Raw genomic sequence first — 21,234 nt, 5'->3', positions numbered from 1 at the left:
TTCAATCCTGAAATATTACTGTGTCCATCAGTTATTAGATATATCAAACTGAAATGGCTGTTGCAAACACCAAAATATTTAGAACTAAAAATGATTAAGATTAATAGGGGTGCCCAAACTTTTTCATAGGACTGTATCATTTTGCTGATATGACTATTATCGGGTAAGCAGTTTCTATTGATTCACAGAAAAGTATCATCTTTGTACCTACACCCCTCTCGTATCTTTTGTTCTCCGCTCTGCTGTCAGATTCCCTTCCACCGGAACACAAAGCTTTACGTAATAAGTCCCTCCATTGAATGGTATCTTACTCCGCTCTCCAGGTACTTAGCACCCACAGTTCTGTAATGAACATCTAATGAACCATCTCCTTTCCACAAAATTGTTATCCCTTGTTTACCGCAACAACTTTCATCCTTGCCGATACCCATGAGCCTTTTGTCTCACTCATCTTATTTCCTTTTTTATTGTAATCTCCAGTTAGATGAAACATCTTAACTGTTTCAATATGTGTTCCTGTGGTGTTATCACTATTGCGTTCAATCTGGAGGAGATGCTGTAGAGCAATAGAAAATACGGTTCTGATACACAGATAAAAGATAATAATAGAGTATTAAAATAAGCAAGCGGCGCCTGGAAGAGATCCAAGAGGTGATACATTATAAGTCTACCATCTGTACATATTAATCACTACCAACAAACATTTCTATCAATATGACAATCACCCAGACCAAAGAAAGAAGGGATGTAAAAAGATGGAGTCCAATCTAATTCAGGGCGTGTGTGTCTTTCAAGAATTTTTGTACTTTTTACAGTTTTCTATACAAGTGGGTTTTTTTGAGAAGCGGCTTAAAAAGAATACATTATCGGAAAATGACATCTTCAAATCCATTCTTGTTGACTCAATGTTAACTTAAGTTTGTTATGTTTTTATTTTATTTGTTGTGAGTAGCGTTACAAATCCTGAAATATTGTCATTACATGTGTTGTTGCTTTGCTTTACTGTGTAGATCGAGGTGGAGTAAGCAGAGGGTTGGGGATGATAGCCATAATGTACTGCTAGAGGTCTAGAAAAGGCAGAGGGTAGGATTTATGAAGACTGCTGTACTGTACGCTGATCTTGGAGTCCCCTGCACCAGCGTAAGATGTCAGTACCCCAGGGGCGTAACTACCGTAGAGGCTGCGGAGGCGGCTGCCACCGGGCCCGGGCCATTAGGGGGCCCGGTGACAGCCGCTACCGCTGCGTTTTTTGTTTTTTTTTTTGTTATTTTTTAATCGGCCGTTACGGGCCTTATTCACTTGCCGATCCTGTCCCGTCTGGGCCGAGATCGGTAAGTGACACCAAGGGCCCCACAAATACTATCATTATACTCAGGGGTCTTTGCAGACCCCCGAGTATAATGATCGGAGGCCCTGGAGAGGTAAGGGAACGTAACAAACACTGTTACTTACCTCTCCACGATCCTGCCAGGCCTCCTTCCTGACGTCTTGGACGTCACATGAACCCGGCCTGCATCCGGGTCATGTGACGTCTGACGTCATTTCAGAAGGACGGCAGTGGAGAAGACAGCGTAGGAGCCGGGGGACAGGTAAGAAACAGTATTTTTTAATGTTTTTATTCCCCCGGGTCTCCGATTATTATACTCTGGGGTCTGAAAATAATAATAATAATAATTGTTTATGGGTGTCCACTATGGGACATAATACTGTGTGCAGGGGCCACTATGGGGGATAATACTGTGTGCAGGGGCCACTAAGGGACATAATGGAGTGCGGAGGAGGGGCCGGTCGAGGTCTTCAACGTCAGTGTCAGTTGGTGGGGCATGTCAAAAGTTTGCCACGGGGCCCCGCCATTCCTAGTTACGCCACTGCAGTACCCATTATATCAATCCAATCCTGAAGATTGCAGATTTTGTTAGTTTTTTGAGCCAAAGCAAAGAATGGCTACAAAAGGAATGGCAAATATATAGGAAGTTCTTAGACTACTCCATTCTGCTCAATCCATTCCTGGCTTTGACTCAAAAAAATGCAACAAAATCTACAACAATAAAAGCTGCGTTTCCGCAACGTGGGGCCTCAGCCTTAGGCTAAGGTCCCACGGGCCAGAACCGATGCTCTAAAGCGCTACAGGAACAACCGTGGCATGAACGCATTGCGGTTCTTCCCGCAACGCCTTGAACAGAAAGTTCACAGAGTTTTCCTCCTCCAGAGTGGGGCCCCGGCCTTAAACATTTATTTCGATGACTCCTCACGTTGCAGCAGACACATACCTGTCAGTTACAAGACATCTGTTGTGGGGACCTGTATATGTACATGTATATAATAGCATTATATTATGACTTATTCATTTTCATCTCATTTGAATGTGTTTTCAGAGATGTCTGGAAGTAGTGAAGACATTTCTCTTGTACACTGGACTCAGAAGTGGCTGGAAAATGGAACGCTTTATTTTCATGTGTCTCTACGTATGAGGGAACACACTTCATTCAGCACCCCCCCAACAGTGCAAGAGCCGGTGCAAGAACTTGACGAGCAGCTACATGTTCTACATGTATCAGTTATGGTGAGTGCGATTTCACAGTATTGTGAGTGACAAGTGTCCATGACCAATGGGTTAAACCATTTCCATGCCAAGATTCATGGAGGTCTCAATGCTGGACACAGTTTTGGAGATGCACTCTATTTTGCTTTACAGGATGGTTTATTATTATCTTATTTGCAAGTGAGTGATCCCTTATGTACATAGTGTTCAGTGAACTGTAAACTAGAGATAGTCCCTGCCTAATAGTCAGAAATAGTGTTATTTGTCATGTTCACATAACACCATACTCACCGGTATAATTTAAAGGGGTTATTCAGCTTCCACAAATTAACTGAAAATACATCCACAGCAGTCCTAAATCCTCACTATTCCCTTGTGCACCCTCTGCTTGCCTTTATTTTACTTGCTGCTGCTTGAATCACTGTTATTTACATACAGTAAATCTGTGGACAAACTACATTTCTCATGATCCATCTGCCTGCTCTCACTCTGTTTACCCCCCACTTCTCCACTCTCCCGTGTGCAAATTCCCTTCCTGCTAAAGGGTCTGTTTTGTGTCAATGTCTGTCTCCTGTCTCACTTCTTCAGTCCATGTAGCCGCTCTCCTCCGCATATCCGACCAGCCAATACATCACTCCCACGAGTGGCTTTAAGGGGCAAAGAGGTCACGTGCTGCTGTGATGTTTCTTTTGGTGGCTGAACTGCTCACAGGGAGGGGTAGCGAGCTTGCAAATGAAACATCACAGCTGTGATCAATGACTTGAAAATAAATCAGATAAACTGCTGAATTTAAAGGGATTCTACCATTAAAGCAACTTTTTTTCTAATTACCACATCGGAATAGCCTTAAGAAAGGCTATTCGTCTCCTACCTTTAGATGTGGTCTCCGTCGCGCCATTCCTCAGAAATACCAATACTTACCGGTATGCTAATGAGGTCTCGGCAGCAATGGGGACGTCCTTCTTCTTCATCTGCCTCCTCTCCTTGTCTGTCGTCTTCTTTCTTCGTCATGTCTGACGCCTGCGCAGATGGCTCTGAGACCCTGTTAGAGCCGACTCCTCATGCTCAGTAAGGTCTGTACAGCCCTCCGATAGCCTGGATGAGTTCACTCGCGCATCGGAGAGCTATACGGACCTTACTGAGCATGCGCAATCGGCTCTAACAGGGTCTCGCTGTCAGAGCCGACTGCGCAGGCATCAGACATGACGAAGAAAGAAGACGACAGACAAGGGGAGGAGGCAGATGAAGAAGAAGGACACCCCCATTGCTGCCGAGACCTCATTAGCATAGCGGTAAGTACCGGTATTTCTAAGGAACGGCGCGACGGAGACCACATCTAAAGGTAGGAGACGAATAGCCTTTCTTAAGGCTATTCCGACGTGGTAATTAGAAAAAAAGTTGCTTTAATGGTAAATCCCTTTAAATAGGATGTATTAGGAACTGTTTTGTATTGATATAAAGGTTTTTGTATTGATACATCCTGTTAACCCCTTTAAAGTTAGATAGTAGTCATGAAGATTCTAATGCAAAGCGCAAGTACTACTGTCCAGGGTCTCTAAAGATGGGTCTTGGATTGGATTTTTTTTACATTGTCTTGGATTTTGTTATGTTGTTATATGGATGGTGTAATAGAAATGTCACAGCTAATGCCAATGACTGAGCAGGGTTTAATGTGTTAACCATCATCTGTGTAGCTCAGGTCTGACTTTTACCGATGATTCCATAATATAGGGAAGTCCTCGGGGTTAAAGGTTCTTCATATAGAACTGCTATCGGTTCTGTAAAAAAGAAACCCGTGTTTTCTTTTAAAGACAGATCTAAAAAAAACTTGCTCCGTGTCAGTGAGAGTCCACCAAAGGATAAAGGTAACATTATTTTTGTCTTACTTTTTGTCTCACCTCTCTTTTGATTTTTTTTTTTTTTTCCTTTTGGCAGAATCTTTTCAGCAACACCCACAGCAAATTTACAAACGCCTAACAGCAAGTTAGATAGAGGTAAAAATACCCCTAAGGCTTGTTATTTGACCTTAAAGTGAACCTCGTGTTTTAGAAAAAATTTTTATATAACCTAGAGATCTACCAAATGTTTTAAGATCCGAACTGAGACCCTCAACTCTCCGAGCAAAGCAGAGCAAAGCTGCAATACACCTTAAAGGGGCGCTATCATTGGGAAAAGTCATTTTTAGATAAGCACAGCCTTGCATAGCCTTTAGAAAGGCAATTTCACACCTACCTGTTGTATGTAAATCGCCTCTGTAGCTTTTGAATAAGTCTGTTTTTATTCACATGCTAATTAGCCTTCTCCGTGCACTCCGGAAGTGTCTGTGTGCTGCCTCTCTGCTATTCTCTGTGAATAAAAACGGGCTTATTCAAAAACTACTGAGGGGATTTACATACAAAAGGTAGGTGTGGAATAGCCTTTCTAAAGGCTATGCAAGGATGTGCTTAGCTAAAAATGACTTTTCCCAATGATTGAGCCCCTTTAACAACAGCTGTGGTAGCTATTTGCTATACTGCGGAAATTATTGACTGCGGTGGTTTCATCGATGTGTACAAAGAGAGCGGCGGCCAAGGAAGGCCCAGCACAGGAACAGGGGATATAATGCAGGTAAATAGAATAGAATTGTTAACCTACCCCCCCCCCCCCCCCCCCGGTTCAATTTTATCTTACGCTGTTTAAAAGATCCTTCAAATGCGCCCCTAATCGACTTGGACTTGTTGTTTTTGGCTGTAGGTGCCCACTCTTTGCTAGTATTAAAAGGAGCCTTAGGCCTGGTTCACATCTGCATCAGTAATCCCTCCTTCCTGCCACTGCACTGATCAATGTTTCTGAATTTACTGTTCAGATCTGTACTCTGGAGACTGTACACAGCTTAAAGAGCTTTAGCACATTGAAGTCTATGGAGAAGGAAGAGGAGACAGAGGGCAGAGTGGTAACAACATGTGGCTGCAGCTTTTAGTGATGGTTTTATCTCATCACAGAGTTGGGTTATCAGGTAAAATATTATCTAGCTCTGTGATGAGATAAAATACTTACTAGAAGCTACAGTTATATTTTATTATTGTTCTGAGCTTTGCCTGTTTGTCCTCCTTGTTATCTGTCTGTCCCTCTGTCTGCATGTTTTCCTCCTCTTCCTCTCACCCTGTTTATCAACTTCATTGGGGGGGGGTTTAAGCAGAGCATGGACTCCAGAGTACAGATTTGAGCAGTGAATCCACAGTCAGTGATAAGCACGGAAGCCGGGTAAGGGAACATATGAAGAATGAGCGCCCGTGAGTGTCTTCTGGTCTCCGCGGTGAAACTGTTGTTTTTTTAACCGGACACAAAGTCCTGCATATCCGACTGTGTCTGGTTAAAAAAAAAAAAAAACGGTTTCGCCATGGAGACTAGAAGATGCTCATGGGCGGACACTTTACAAACCCTTTCAAATGAATGGGTTTGAAAACTGCCTGCTGGTTTCCGTCTCCTCTCCAGTTTCTCGGGCATGAAATGGAAACCTGCAAAAGCGGAGACCGGGCGCAGGTGTGAACCCGCTCTAAGCTGTCCCTGGTGCTGCCAGTGTCTGGTAAGTATCAAAGGGAACAACGGAGCTACAACACTAGTGTGGACTTGGTTTTTCTTGTATTTTTACACCTCCTCATCCTCCACTGGGATTAGTCCAATTCCTGGACACCCTTTTTAAGAGGACCTTTCATGGTCCGGGGCACAGACAGTTCTATATACTGATGGAAAGCCGAAAGTGCAATGAATTCAGCACACTGTCGGCTTTCTCGATCTGTGCCCCGGGTAAAGAGCTTTCGGTCCCGGTACCGTAGGTCTTTACAGTCAGAAGGGCGTTCCTGACAGTCAGTCAGGTACGTCCTTCTTCAAAGCAGCACCTATCGCGCTGTACAGTGTGAGCGGGGAGGAACGCCCCCTCCCCTCCTGATAATACTTGTCTATGTGCAAGCACTGTGAGCAGAGGGAGGGGGCGTTCCTCCCCGCTCACACTGTACAGAGCTATAGGCACTGCTGTGGAGAAGGACGTACCTGACTGACTGTCAGGAACGCCCTTCTGACTGTAAAGACCTACGGTACCGAGACCGATAGCTCTTTACCCGGGGCACAGATCGGGAAAGCCGACAGTGTGCTGAATTCAGTGCACTGTTGGCTTTCCAGCAGTATATAGAACTGCCTGTGCCCTGGACCATGAAAGGTCCTCTTTAAGGCTAAGCCCCCATGGGACGTCCCGCAGCAATAAAGCACTGCAGGAAAAACCGCAGCGCTTTAAACACAAAGTTTGCAGAGTTTTTGTCTGCGGACTTTCTGTTACAATTTTACCTATGGAGGAACCACCAGCATTTCTGTATGCATTTCTGCGATTTCGCGGCGTGTCCACATGGCGGTTTTCACTGCCAAGTGGGCATAGCATTCTCTACAATCCCATCCACTTTCCCGTATTGTAAAACACCTTGATTTTTCTTGTGCCGTTTCCGTCCCGTGGGGCTCTAGCCTAAACGTTGCTATATCTGTATCACAGCTCAGCTTTTCTCACTTTGTTATATCCTGCTTTTAGATAAGGAAGCAACAATATTCCTGACAGGTTCACTTTAAGAATAAAAACTAATAGGAACAATAGCAAGTCGAAATCGGTCTGTACGGTAGAATACGCTAGAAAGAGTTCTACGTGAGTAATAAGGATCTGTGATGTTATGAAGTCATATCGCCCCTCGGTCTCCCTCTGTGTTTCTAATGTACTTCAATCAGTTCACAAACCTAATAAATGCAAGATTAATCTAATATAACCAAGGAACCTAATATACCAATCATGTTTGCTATGACAGCAAAACACATATTATGTTACCGCCGCCCGTATCTCTCCAGCGCTAGAGGCTCCTGATTTCTCTATATCACTTTGCCATTAGAGAAACACTAGCTCTGCATAGGTCTAGTCCTGCGGTCATATAATCAGGTATTACGGGGTATAACCATGTGAAAAAGCAAAGCATTCTCAAGGGGTTATTGCCGTTTGTTTGCTTTTTATAGGTATTGATGCTTTTGTTATGTCAAAGCTTTTACTGCATCAAAAAATAAGAAAGAGCCTGTTGTCCGGTGGATGAAATATATGCATATCCTGAGAAAAATGAAATTTTACCGTTAGCTTTAGTAGGGAGATAAAAATTCAATTCTCTACTGTAATATTATTGCTAGACTGGTTTCTAATCCTTTTTTATTCTCCATGAGAGATGCTTATTGAGGATAAAGGTTGCAATAAACCCTGTAAATCTAGTAGTGGTTGAGGATACCAAAATACAAATAATACTAAACTGCGTTTTTCTCAACATCAAGAGAATCGACCATTTAATGTACTTTTTATTGCTCGACAGGGTCAAAGTCATCCGAGCGCTGCTTCATGATCAGGCAAATGTCACCTTAATAACATCCCATAGTTACAGGTGTTAGAATGAAGGAGCCAAACGCATCGAGAATTCCGCCTTATCCGTCTTTGTACACTACGGAATTTATTAAAAATGATGCGTACCCGTATATACTCGAGTATAAGCCGACCCGAATATAAACCGAGGCCCCTAATTTTACCACAAAAAACTGGGAAAACTTATTGACTCGAGTATAAGCCGAGGGGGGAAATGCAGCAGCTACTGGAAAATTTTAAAAATTAAAATGGTCAGAGTTTTTGGGTGCAGTAGGTGCTGGGGAAGGGGAGGGGGTGTTTTGGTTGTCTGTCTGCCCCTTCCCTGAGCTTGAAGACTGAGTTTTTTTCCCCCACTTGGAATTCAGCCTGGCTGAATATAAGGTATCTGCAGTGCTCCTATTAACCCATTCCCGACGGAACAGGAGCACTGCAGATCCCCTATATTCAGTAGACCGGGCACTGTCAGACACAGGGATACCTAATGTGTTTGTGTTTCACAGTCATTTTCTACTTTTATATATATTATAGGGAAAGGAGGGATTTACTACTTTTAGTTATTTTATTTTTTTTATTATATTTTCTTAAAGCTTCTTTTTTTCACTATTTATGGGAGATTCTATACATTACTATTGCGGCTGGTCATAGACACCCCTCCCCCCCAAAAAAAATAAAAAAATAAATAATAATAATAATAATAATTTGTTTTTTGCTTGACTCGAGTATAAGCCGAGGGGGGCTTTTTCAGCACAAAAATTGTGCTGAAAGACTCGGCTTATACTGTAATTTTATATTTATTGCTGATAGTTTGTTTTTTTATGTAGATTGTTAGCCCCATATAGGGATCACAATGTACATTTTTCCCTATCGGTATGTCTTTGTAGTATGGGAGGAAATCCACGCAAACACGAGGAGAACGTACAAACTCCTTGCAGATGTTGCCCTCGGAGGGATTCAAACCAAGGACTCCAGCGTTGCAAGGCTACAGTGCTAACCACTGAGCCACCGTGTTGCCCCAGTTTTTCCAATCATATTCAAAGGTTTAGTAGTAAGATACAAAAGAGAAAACATAAAAGTAATGTCTAAAACTAAGTAAATACTCCAGGACATGTGTAAGCACATCAAACAGTGACCGAGGGGTGTCCAGCACATCAGCTTGGGCTACATCAGAGGCATGCACCTGTAAAGCACAACCAAATTATAGAGGCCATATTATTGGAACAGAAGAGGGGAGCACTAGACAGAACAACAACATAGGGGTAGAAGAGAGGGGAAGAGGAGAACATGGATGGAAGGGAAAAAGAAGTAAGTAGAGGGAGAGACAGAGGGACAAAAGTATGGAGATACTGTGTGCAGGGTGGGAGTAGAACCAAAGGTCCTGGTCCAACTCCAGATAGAGGGTCAAGGACAGGGAATGAGGTGAGGTTAGCCAAAAAAAAGGTGGTGATATAGCAGGATTTTTCCTCCGGGGGTTGGACAGGGAGCACCTACATATGTTGAGTCATTGGGATTTCCTTAAACCTCACCACTAAAGTTAGGGGGTTGGTGGACTTTCACCGTCTTGGGTTAATCAATCTTAGCTGCTTGTAGAAGGTGACAAGTGAGGGACTTTTTATACTGGGACTATGTCATATGTGAGAAGGTGACAGGCTGAGTGCTGGAGTCCAGATATATCAGCCCCAAGGTTTCTGACATATGTGTGGTCCAGGACAGATCTGTAGTAGGCCTCAGCCCAGCTGGAGATCCTTGGCTCATTACTGGGCCAGAAGAGGCTGCGGCTCTTGCATTCCATGGCAGATCCATGAGGTGAAAGGAGGTGTATGGTTCTGTCCTGTAACCCTGAGTCCGGTGAGACTATATTGCTCCTGTTTTGTTCGTGTTTCTGGAAGTAAACCACATGTATAGTTAGGTAGTTAGGTTATTAGTTCTATTTAGTTAGCACTCAGACGAGCAGGTTTTTTTATTTTATTTTTGCCTGAAGTTAAGGCTGTATTTTGTTTTGCTCATTTTGTGCCTGAAATCAAGGCACAGTTTTTTTTCCTAAATAAACCAGTTTGCTGCTTATTTTGTGTCCTTGTCTTGACTGTTTGGGTCCGCACCACTGCTGCTACCGAGCTAACTCCCCCACACATATTAAACATATAGCAATACAGACACTGGATGTCCCGGGATTGATACTCCTGTTACTTGGTGGAGGACTAGACATTACAAACCAGAAGCATCTCAGGTAGAGGCATGCCCACTAGATATGAAACAGTTCGAGGGGCTGATGGAATGGAACATGGAACTAAACAGTGTTCCATGTGTGAAAGGATCTCTGTAGATAGATAGATAGATAGATAGATAGATAGATAGATAGATATCTAGATAGATGAGATGAGATAGGTATTGTTTTTCCCATAAAGCTTCCCCAATGACCCTGTCAGATATACTGTCACAAAACATAATTCATATAGCCTTGCTGACAGTGATCCTAAAACAATGGGTACATATTGTATTTGCCAACAGATTGGAAACTTTTGTTACAGTGACTGAGACAGCTCATGTTCCTGGAAAGGCTAGAGGTGGAAAGGCCACCACGGGACAAAAGCATTGCTCAAACACCGGGTAGAATCTATTAAAAAAGTGACAATGGAAGATGAAAAACAACATCTGACTGCATACTTTCATAGTGAAGAGGCTTATGGCATGACCAGGGAGAAAATGGGAGAATGAAATATGAAGCATATTGGTTTAGTGTTATGCGGGTCAAGGATAGCGACGCAAACAAAACAGATGCGTTATAGAGAATATGGATACTACACGGTATAAGTAGATCAGTATATTTCGTTGCATGTTACATTTTCTTTTCTTCTTTTTGGCTATAATTTTTATATAAATTAGGTGAAACCGCAAATGTTATCTGTATTGTAAGCAATAATGTCAATAAAATGTATGCAAAGTGCTTTTGGACGCATGGTGCCGTCACTGTAAGAATGTGGAACTGTGTTAATGGCCCTTTGGGAGGTCAAAATATTGTTGGAATCTAAGGATTAAACTGCACAAAATAACCGTATTAATCATAATTTCGTATGTTTTCCAGATATTTCAGAGATTATTTAGAAAAGGCTCGGAATACTGTAAAAAACAATAAATCGGACTCATTTCACTGACTGCCGGCCACTCTTGTTTTGATACTTCCCAGTTTTCCCACTAGTATCTACTTCACACGGCCATGGAATAGCGTATTTTGGCCCTGATTTTAACGTGGGCTTCCCGCTCCGGAGTAGGCCCAAAATGAATGGGCCTAGTAGGGTTGTGCTGCCACGAGACGGACGCCACGGTTCAATGAGCCGCGTGATCCACCTGAAGAAAGGGCAGCTCGCTTCTTTTTTCCGTGAGCGGCATGTTGCCGTTCACAGAAAAAAGATCACCATAGACCACCATTGTGAGGGGGCATATTATGATGTGGATTCCGTACCAAAATATGCCCACTCTGTCCCCGTGTGAATGAGCCCTTACACAGAAAATGGCCACTCAGCCAACCACAACTAAAGATGTATAGACTGGTTGGGGTCCGAGAAATATCCAAACTGGAGCTGTAGGGGATTGTGAGATGGGAAATATTCTTTACAGTACTTGGTCACATTCTTCTGGGACAAGACAGTGCCTTTAACAATACAGTTTTGGTTGCCTGAAGCCACCACAAGAGGGACCACAAGAGGGACATTACAATGAGAGCTGTATAATCCCGCCATTCCTAAGGTTATTGCAATATGTTCCATAAAACCATATGGCCATTAACATGTGGTTATAATATTTAAAGGTGTCTATCACAAGCATGGTCAACTTCCACCACCAGAGGCAAAACTCAGAGAGGCGGGGCCTCATGGCGAACTTTTGAATAGACCCCCGTCTAAAAAGACCCCCGAGTATAATGATAGTGTTTATGGGGTTCGTGGGCCCGCAGCCTTACTTACCGATTCTGGCTCTTGCTCACAGCAACCTTTGCAGAAGGGGAACTACCGGCGGCCGCGAGCAGGAGCCAGGTTCAGTAAGTAAATAGGGCCCATTACATGTAACGGCCTATTAAAAAAAAACAAAAAAACCTGCCACCTATGTCTTGGGCCCTGTGGCAGCCGCTACCGCTGTCACCACGGTAGTTATGCCCCTGTCCACCACGATGTTACAGTCATATACAACATTCCTTTGTTATGTATGACACTTTTGTAGATTTGGAGCAAAATAGCTTTAAAGTTTTATGCAAATAAGGCATTGGGTGCACTAGAGGCGGGATTTCATGGGAGCACTGCTTTTGCTGCTCTAGTAGGATGTCATGGCAGTGGGAGGATCAACTATAATGACTTGCACTGGCGCAGGCAGGAGATGGTAGGGGATTGAGTGGCAAGAGCAGTGCTCCAGGAAGTTGAAGGTCCGCGCCCAGTGCACCAATTGACTCATTTGCGTAACATTACCACATTGTTTTTCTCCAAACCTACAAAAGTTATGTACATAACAAAGGTCTGGTTTGTATCACTGTATTGTACTCTGTAACGTGATGGAGGCACTTGAGTATGCTCGGGCGAGGTTGTAGACTCCCTTTAACTGTAGGACAGCACCCTACAACTCCATTTCTGACAAGAATTGATTTCATTGGGTTGTAACTGATGACATATTGGCAGTATTCTTTTATAGGGGGTGCTTAAACCTGTTGTGAATGGACAGAGGACCAGTAAAAGTTTTTTTTTTTCCAATTACTCCTGTTTTTGGCTTCTGGAAAACTGTTATTTTATTTTGTTATTGCCGAATTTTTATTATTATTATTATTATTATTATTATTATTATTATTATTATTATTCAATCCATTCAGATTGAATCTACTGTACACACTCCTATATTTTACATTACCGTATTTTTCGGACTATAAGACGCAAAAGGTTTTAGAGGAGGAAAATAGGGAAAAAAAAAATTTTAAGGAAAAAAAATTGGTGAAATATTTAATAACCTAATAATATAATATTTCACCAATGTAAATAGAACCGGGGGCTTTCGGACACAGGGATACCAAATGTGTATGTGTTTCACAGTAATGTTTTTGTTTTATATGTATTGTAGGGCTATGGGGGTGATTTGAACATATCTATCTATCTAATCTATCCTATCCTATCCATCTATCTATCTATCTATCTATCTATCTATCCATCTATCTCCTATCTATCTATCTATCTGTCTGTCTGTCTGTCTGTCTGTCTGTCTGTCTGTCTATCTATCTATCTATCTATCTATTCTATCTAATCTCATCCATGGATAGAAAGAGACACCCTGCAGTGAAGCTATGTAAGAAGAGAAAAAGGGGCGGGCCAGACGGGTGAAGGAGGTGTGGTTTTCTAAGCAAACTTGAAAACACGCCTCCTTCTCCCGTCTGGCCCGCCCCTCCTTCACTGCCTCTCAGATCTTGCTTCTGCAATGAAGCCACATAGGCAGGGAAGTAGGGGCGGGCCAGACGGGTGAAGGAGGCGTGGTTTCAAGCTTGCCGAGAAAACCACGCCTCCTCCTCCCGTTTGGCCCGCCCCTCCTTCCCTGTCTGTGTGGTTTCATTGCCGGAGCCAGATCTGAGAGGCAGTGAAGGAGGGGCGGGCCAGACGGGAGAAGGAGGCGTGGTTTTCTCGGCAAGCTTGAAACCACGCTTCCTTCACCTGTCTGGCCCGCCCCTACTTCCCTGCCTCTCAGATCTCGCTCCTGCAAACACGCGACACAGACAGGGAAGGAGGGGCAGAGCAGGCAGGCACCGTGCTGCTCTCCTTTTCATTCGCACAGACGGGACACAGACACTGCGCACGCTGCATTCGGACTATAAGACGCACACACATTTTCCTCCCATATTGGGAGGAAAAAAAGTGCGTCTTATAGTCCGAAAAATATATATCCTTTTATATATTAAAAAAAATCTATCTATTTATCTATCTATCTCCTATCTATCTATCTATCTATCTATCTATCTATCTATCTATCTATCTATCCATCCATCTATCTATTTATCTATCTATACATACTAGCATCTGCCCGCAAATTCGTCTGCGAGTTGGAGTTGGCGCTGAGCCGCTGATGTTTCGGCATTCACCGTTGGTTATGATCTGCCGTGTACCGCCTCGTCCACTCCTGCGCGCCCCTGTCCCATTTGCTCCTCGCCTGTACCCGCTGGCTTTTTATGTACCGTCCGCTCCTGGCTCCCCGCAGCCACCCTCGTCCCCCACGCTCATGCCCCTTTGCGCCCCCAGCCCCCCTCTCTCTCCCATGGCCCTGGCCACACCCCCTGCACCCCCATCCTCTCCACGCCCCCCCCCCCCCCAAAGTGCCCCGAACCTCCTCTCCCTCCCGCAGCACCCCGGATCAAACTCCTCAAACCCCTTTTTTTGCAGACCCCCTCTCCTATGGCCCCCACCTGTCGGGCACCCCCTCCCAAAACCCCCTGTTTAGCCCCCTCTGCAAAATCCCCTAACTCCCCTGTCGGCACATGCACTGTCCCGCTGCTGAATGACATGGTATACTCACAATAGCTAAGCTGGAGGGTCGGGATGGCGCAAGACTAGTAAGCTGAGTGCGGCGTCGGGGACTGTTGCAGGCTGCCGAGGACTTCCGGCGCTGCAGCCTAGGCTACAGCCGCAAAGTGGTGGCGTCCCAGAAGACGTTGTGTACTTCGGCAATGTGCACATGCGCCTGCAAATACAGTGTAGTTGCTATGGCAGGCCGGGCGGTGTCGTGGATTCCGATTGCGCTGTTGTTCGGCAAAGATGCCGGGTCCGGAGCGTGGAAGAGGTAGGCCGCTGGAGTAACCTTAATGTGAGCGGGGAAGTGTGAAAGTATATGTAAATGTTATTGCCTGGGGTTAGGGGCTAGTCTGGAGACGGCAATAGGGAGTTTGTGGCTTGCTATGCTAAGAAGTGTGTGGGATTGCAGACCTGCTGCTATGAGTTCTGGTTCTCGGCGGCTCCTGCCAAGAACGTATATCCGTGATTGTTCCGAAAAGTAGCCTATCTTTCAATCCTGCCTATGATCTATGTTTGTGGAAAATTTCACGCGAATCGGTTGAGTGGTTTTTGCGTGATTAAGGAACAAACATCCAAACACACAAACCCACAAACATCCAAACACACAAACTTTCACATTTATAATTTAATTAGGATATAACTGTTCTAATAATAGTAGTTTCCACCTATGAGAAAATAGTTGTGGAAAAAATCCATTCCCAAAAACATAGTCCGAATCCTTAAATCGACGTTTAGATCCCCCTCAATCCAACAAGATTTGTAAATTGACATCCTAATTGAAGCAAATAGTCGACTGTGTCGGAAATGATCAATTGATTCATTATCATATTGAGATAATTGTCAGCCAAGTGTCCTTGAACATGAACATTTGTTGCTATACAAACATTGCTTGATTAGGCAAATACCGTACCGCCACCTACCTACTTGGCGCCTCGACAGTCTACAACACGACGCTCTCTTTAATCATATCTACAAAATCTGTTAGCATTTGATTTGATGCCATTTTATTTCTGGGTGGTTTAAGTAGTTGCCAGCTGCTGGCTGTGGATAAATGTGTCTGTCTTGCCCCTCAGTGATTTCGCTGTCATTGCTCAGACTGGGTTGCCAGTAATATTTTATATGATAACAGTTACAACCAACGCATTCGGAGAGGAGCACAGCCGCACTAATGGAAGTCCCTCCGAGATACTTTATGCAAAGAAACGTAATATCTAATGATAAATTTAAGGGACCACCCCCAAAATCACATTCAAACCACTTATATGCTGTTGTAAGGCTGGTCGACACATAGGGAACATATCTTTTTGTGTAATCTTACTGTGGAAGAAAACAAAAATCCATTTTTAATCCATATGCAAATTAGCTGTACCCATGGTGCAACAAGCAGCTCATTAACATACACGCTGAAAGTTGATTTTCTCAGCAGCAGGATCGACACAACAAAGTATGTTCACTATGCTGCTAATAGCCCTGCTTATGGCTGAGGCTACACACAGAGAATAAAGGATATTCTGCAATGCTTTCCTCTGCAAGTCACCACTGTAACCGAAATCAGGTGCTTTAAGCTGCAGCACACTCGTAGCAATCGCTGCCTGCCCTTTAACTTGCTGTTATGGAGTTGCTGCCTAAGTCACTGCTAAGGTGATGGAAAAGCGATTTTCTAATATGCAGCAGTTAAATGGAACGACTAAGACTCAGGTTGTAGCTACGGAACAATATGTCAGATAACAAGTGCACTTGCAGGCTAAAATCCAAACCAGAAAACCTATGTCAGGCAAAGTGCTTTAAGAGTAAGGGTATGTTCACACGGAGGTTTTTTGCAGCAGATTTTGACGTGAAATCCGACTCAAAAGCCGCTGCCAAAAACGACTCCCATTGAATTCAATGGGAGCCGCTTGCTTCTTTTTTCGGCTAGCTAGTAGTGGGAAAAAAAAAAACATGACCTATCCAGCCGCGGATTCTGCGGCTGATTCTGCGGCTGACTCAGCCGCGGCAACCCCGGCGTGAGACTCCCTCCGATTAGACCCAAATATTCGGGCCTAATCCAGAAAGGAATGCCGCGTGCACTGCATCGGCATTGTGTCGCGGCTAGCCACGCGGTATGTTCACACACAGAATCCATTTTCTGCCGTGTGAACATACCCTAAGGGAATATTCAAAGTGACAGTAGAGGAATACCATAGTCCAAACCAGGGTCGAGTCCAAGAGGTCATGGATAAAGCCAAATCAGTCAATGATCAGATAACCAGGAGGATAAGCCAAAATCAGTAAAGTGGGGAATTGTCATAAAAAGGGTAAGATACTAAGTTCTCAGAACACAGAGCCAGGAAACTAATGGAATCACAGGCAGTGACGAATGACAAATCTAGGTTTAACAGCACTACCTCAGATCAGGATTGGCTGATGAGGCAGCACTGTGATTGGCTCTGCATCTGAAAGCTCTGACTGGCTGAGTAGACCCAGCCATAGCTTGACTGGTAGGTATGGCAACTTTAAAGTGACAGCTGTGAGATTCCTAACACTTGCAATGCAAAACTCATTGGTGAAAGCAATAGCAATAATTGGCATAAGTGCAAGTTACTATTGGGCTAAAGATTTTAGTCTTAGCATGTATATTAGATTTGTTTTTGCTCATTCACAATGCTGCCAATGTAGATCCCTGCCAGTGTGGTCCTGGCTTAAAAGTGGATTAGAAGTGATTTTTGGTGGTGGTAGACTCCCCTCATATTCCAGTATTGCAGCCAAGGCTCACACGTCCCCCTCTCAGTGCGTTGCTGCCTGGCTCATACGCTTTGTGCAGGTATCTCATACACCCTCCTAACTTGCTGTTGTAATACTTGCTATATTACTGCTTGTTTACTTATGCTTGAAATTTATACATGTTTGTAGAACATTGAAAATTCAATAAAAACACTGTACAAAAATTGCATTCAATATCGATTTGCTGTCCTCTGCTTTACTGATGTGAACATTCAAAATTTTTAAAGGAAATTGAAATTTTTTTGATGTTTTCTTGTTGGAAATGACCTGAGGTCAAGCAGAGGAGGCGCTACAACTGTCAACATTTATAATAAAAAATAATGATTTCGTGTATGAATTATGCAAGTATAACACAGCAGAGTAGTTGTATGCTTTCCTGAAGAACACCATGTTAACGTCCCATTGTAGGACACAGCTGGAGTACTGGCCAACCACTGTAAAACGTTTTAACTCTCTTGTGACCAGGGTGCTGGAGTTTAGGCCAAACCACAACCTGAGACTCCACATATTGACTCCACTATGACCTCCCACTCCTTGACGCATAGCTGACCATCATGGTCAGTCCGCACGCAGTAAAAATCCTCTTAGGGCTAGTTCATACGGGGTCTCTTGGTAGCGGATTTTGACAAGGAATCCCATTGAAGTCAATGGGAGCCGCTTGCTTCTTTCTTCCGCTATCTAGTAGCGGAAAAAAGAAGCGAGCTGCCCTATCTTGCAACGCCATCTGTGGTGCGAGGCTCTGGCCCATTCATTTGGGCCTAATCCGCAGCGGAGAGCCGCGACGGGATGCCGGTGCACTGCACCAGCATCCCGTCGTGGCAGCCACGATGGAATGTGTACACGTGGAACTACATGTGAACTAGCCCTTACACATTAGAAAAGCTTAGGGCTCATTCACACGGGAGGCGGTGGGGTGGATTTTGGCACCGAGAGTGACATGGGGAGCCGCGTCACTCTCGAGTCAAAACCCGCTTGCCACGACCGTCGCGGTCGCGGCTTCCCCTTCTGGCTCAAATGAATGTGCGAACTCCTGAGGTTGCTGCCGCTTGAAGAAAGGGCAGCTCGCTTCTTTTTTCCGCTAGTGGCAACATGCCGCTAGCGGAAAAAAGAATGCTAGTGGTCTCCATAGACCACCATTGTATGGAGGCAAATTTTGAGACGAAATCCGCTGTCAAAATCCACCTCCTTGCCCCGTGTGAATTAGCCCATAAAAGTAAATATGTAACAAATTATACATTTAATGAATTATACAATAATGATAATTGTACAATATAATTACAAATAATTTATCATTTTATTTTAAACCTGGAGTTGATAACTCTTTCCAGTGCTAGCCAAAACTGGTTCTTTTTTTTTTTTTTTTTTTTTAAATGTAGATTGTGAACCCCACAATGTACATTTTTCCCTATCAGTATGTCTTTGGAATATGGGATGGAAATCCAAGCAAACACAGGGAGAACATACAAACTCCTTGCAGATGGTTTTTTTGCCTTTGGTGGGATTTGAGCACCAGGACTCCAGCGCTGCAAGGCTGCAGTGCTAACCACTGAGCCACTGTGTGGCCCCACCCAAAACTGGTTCTGACTCCGACTCCATAGCCCTTCTTTTGGTATCACTATTTATTTGGCATGTCTCCGTGGCTGAATCTTTGGCCTTGTAGTAGTCCGTAGAGATTCTCATGAACCATTGTTCAGATAAGTGAAAGTTCAGGGGTATGTATTTCTTGAGTTCTCAATTTTAGCCTAATGTTAATGGTAACCTGTCAGAGCAATTTCGGACACTAAATCACCCACAGATCTTTATGGATCGAGGGTTTAGGGTCACAAATAGCCTTTTCTTAATGCCACCCATGCCCATGATAACAATAAACCTTTACACTTACACAGCTTCCGTTCTCCTGATGCCGGCGCAGTTTTTGAGTACATATTGGCTTCAATGCGCATGCGCCGTACCATGGGTGACTGCACAGTGAAGCCGAGCTGTATGTCACCAGCTTCACGGAAGGACTGCACAGGTGCCAGGATCACCAGAAAGTAATCCGATGCAAATCATAAGACTCATCTCTAGGTAAGTATAAGATGTTGTGGCTACAGGTCTATATGGGACACTAAACTCCAGGTCCATAAGTATCTGGGGGTGGTTTAGTGTCCCATATTGACCTGCCAAGGTCCCTTTAAAGAGGTTATGTCATCAGAGAACCATTTTTCAACTATCCTCTGTGTAACCAACCAACCCATTCGGGCACCAGCTCATTCTGTTATATGGCACTGAGGACTTGGTAGTCCTGTTACAGTCATATAGGGGAATCTGGGATCCATCTTTTCATGATTGGAATCACGCCCCATGTCCTTCTCATCAACCTGAGTAATAATCCAATGAGCAAATGAGCCCGAATGTTTATCAGATGTTTTAGAAAAGATCAGCCTGACCACTAAACAGAGAAAAGAGCAGTCTGCTTATGGCTCCAATCTCTGCGAATGCTCCAACACAAGCGGTTGGTGATTGGGGGTGCACGGAAAGCCCCTTCAAAGTACAAGTGTATTTCTTAAATTATGTATGCTCTACAATATTTTATCAGTTTCCTCCCTATATGCAATGCTGTATTCTTAACGCCTTAACACCCTACTAGTAGGGGTGTAGACCAGCTGCCATACACTGCACACAGTGAGTACAGGAGAATCTGCTGCGTATCTTTTTCTCTAACCGATTCAGAAACAGCTCTCGGATTATACATGACATATAAAGAGAAGAACTGACCTGTACTGGTATGAGTAAACCCATGTGGATATGATAGAACACTCCAGCATTGGTCTAAACCTGTATGTCTTCTGTTATCTCCTATGTGTTAGGATTGGGTCCTGCAGGTTGCTGTCATAGCGCACAGCGCCACATGCGGGTCAGTCTACCATCCAGCTTTCACCTTACTGAGCATTCTCAGACGTATTGGAGCTGCTCACAAGCTAAGTGCCATTTCTCCCCTACTGAGCATGAGCGGTGAGGTCATGGCCACCGCCCCTATTGGGCGGGGACTTCCCTTTAATAGTGTGAGCCGACGCCCACCAGGGTGCTCACGCTTTGACTAAAATCTCCTCAAAGTCCACGGAGTGAATGACAGTAGTTTGCAGGGACAGGCTCCAGTACTCAGGCAGGTTTCAGGCTAGGCCTCTGTGTGGGGTTCCTCTGCTTCTCCTGGGTGCTGTTAGGTAGGATCTGTAAACCCTGAACTGACAGCTCTACACCAGGGCTAGGAGCAATAGTCATTATTCCAGCTTGTGGAGCTGCAGCAGGTATGGTCTCTGAGATAGCCTATGTATTACTGTCTGACTTCATGTATGGCTCCTATCTGTGTGCGGGAGCATGGGTGTTTGATGGCTCCAAGCTGTGTGCAGGACCATGCAAACTCCCCTGGTAACTCCAAGCTGTGTGCAGGAGAATGTTCTAAACTTCCATGGTGGCCCCTAGCTGTCGCAGGAGTAAGTGTGTGTGTTTGCTGGCCTGCGGTGTGTGTTAACCCTTGGCAGCCGTGTGTGTTTCACTTGTACTGGTGCACATGGCCGGTGAGGTAAACTGGCAGGGTTTTAGTTGCACCTTGTTCACATGGAGTATCGCACAGTACACTGTTCACATTGAGTTCAGGCTGCAGTGTCTTTGCAGCTGTTCACATTAAGTACCGCGCTGCAGTGTCTTTGCAGTAGTTCACATTGAGTTCAGACATACAGCCGCCCACCATTGGGCCTGTGGACCTCGCTGCAGTGTCTTGCAGCTAAGAGGTTCTGTTGTTAAAAAAAAATATTTATATATATATATATATATATATATATATATATATATATACATACACACAGAACTGTAACATTGTTTCCTGTTAACTACCCTCGTTCCTCTCCATAGACTTCTATAAATCTAGAAAAGTATAGAAGTCTAAGGAGAGGAGAGAGGGGAGTTAGCAGGAAACGTAGGAGATAACAGAAGACATACAGGTTTAGAATGCATTA

General features: G+C 44.1%; 1 protein-coding gene across 1 annotated transcript in view; it reads left to right on the top strand.

Annotated features, from left to right (window-relative positions):
• Positions 1 to 21,234, top strand: part of ASTN2 (astrotactin 2) — a 481,865-nt gene that overhangs the window by 80,946 nt on the left and 379,685 nt on the right. The window contains exon 2 of the mRNA XM_075260063.1: positions 2,376 to 2,563. Coding sequence (XP_075116164.1) covers positions 2,378 to 2,563 — 186 coding nt within the window. The 5' untranslated portion in view covers positions 2,376 to 2,377. The remainder of the gene's footprint in view (positions 1 to 2,375; positions 2,564 to 21,234) is intronic.

The sequence above is a fragment of the Leptodactylus fuscus genome, chromosome 11 (assembly GCF_031893055.1).
Source record: "Leptodactylus fuscus isolate aLepFus1 chromosome 11, aLepFus1.hap2, whole genome shotgun sequence".
NCBI classification, from domain to species: Eukaryota; Metazoa; Chordata; class Amphibia; order Anura; family Leptodactylidae; genus Leptodactylus; species Leptodactylus fuscus.
This window is presented reverse-complemented; position numbering and strand designations above follow the sequence as displayed.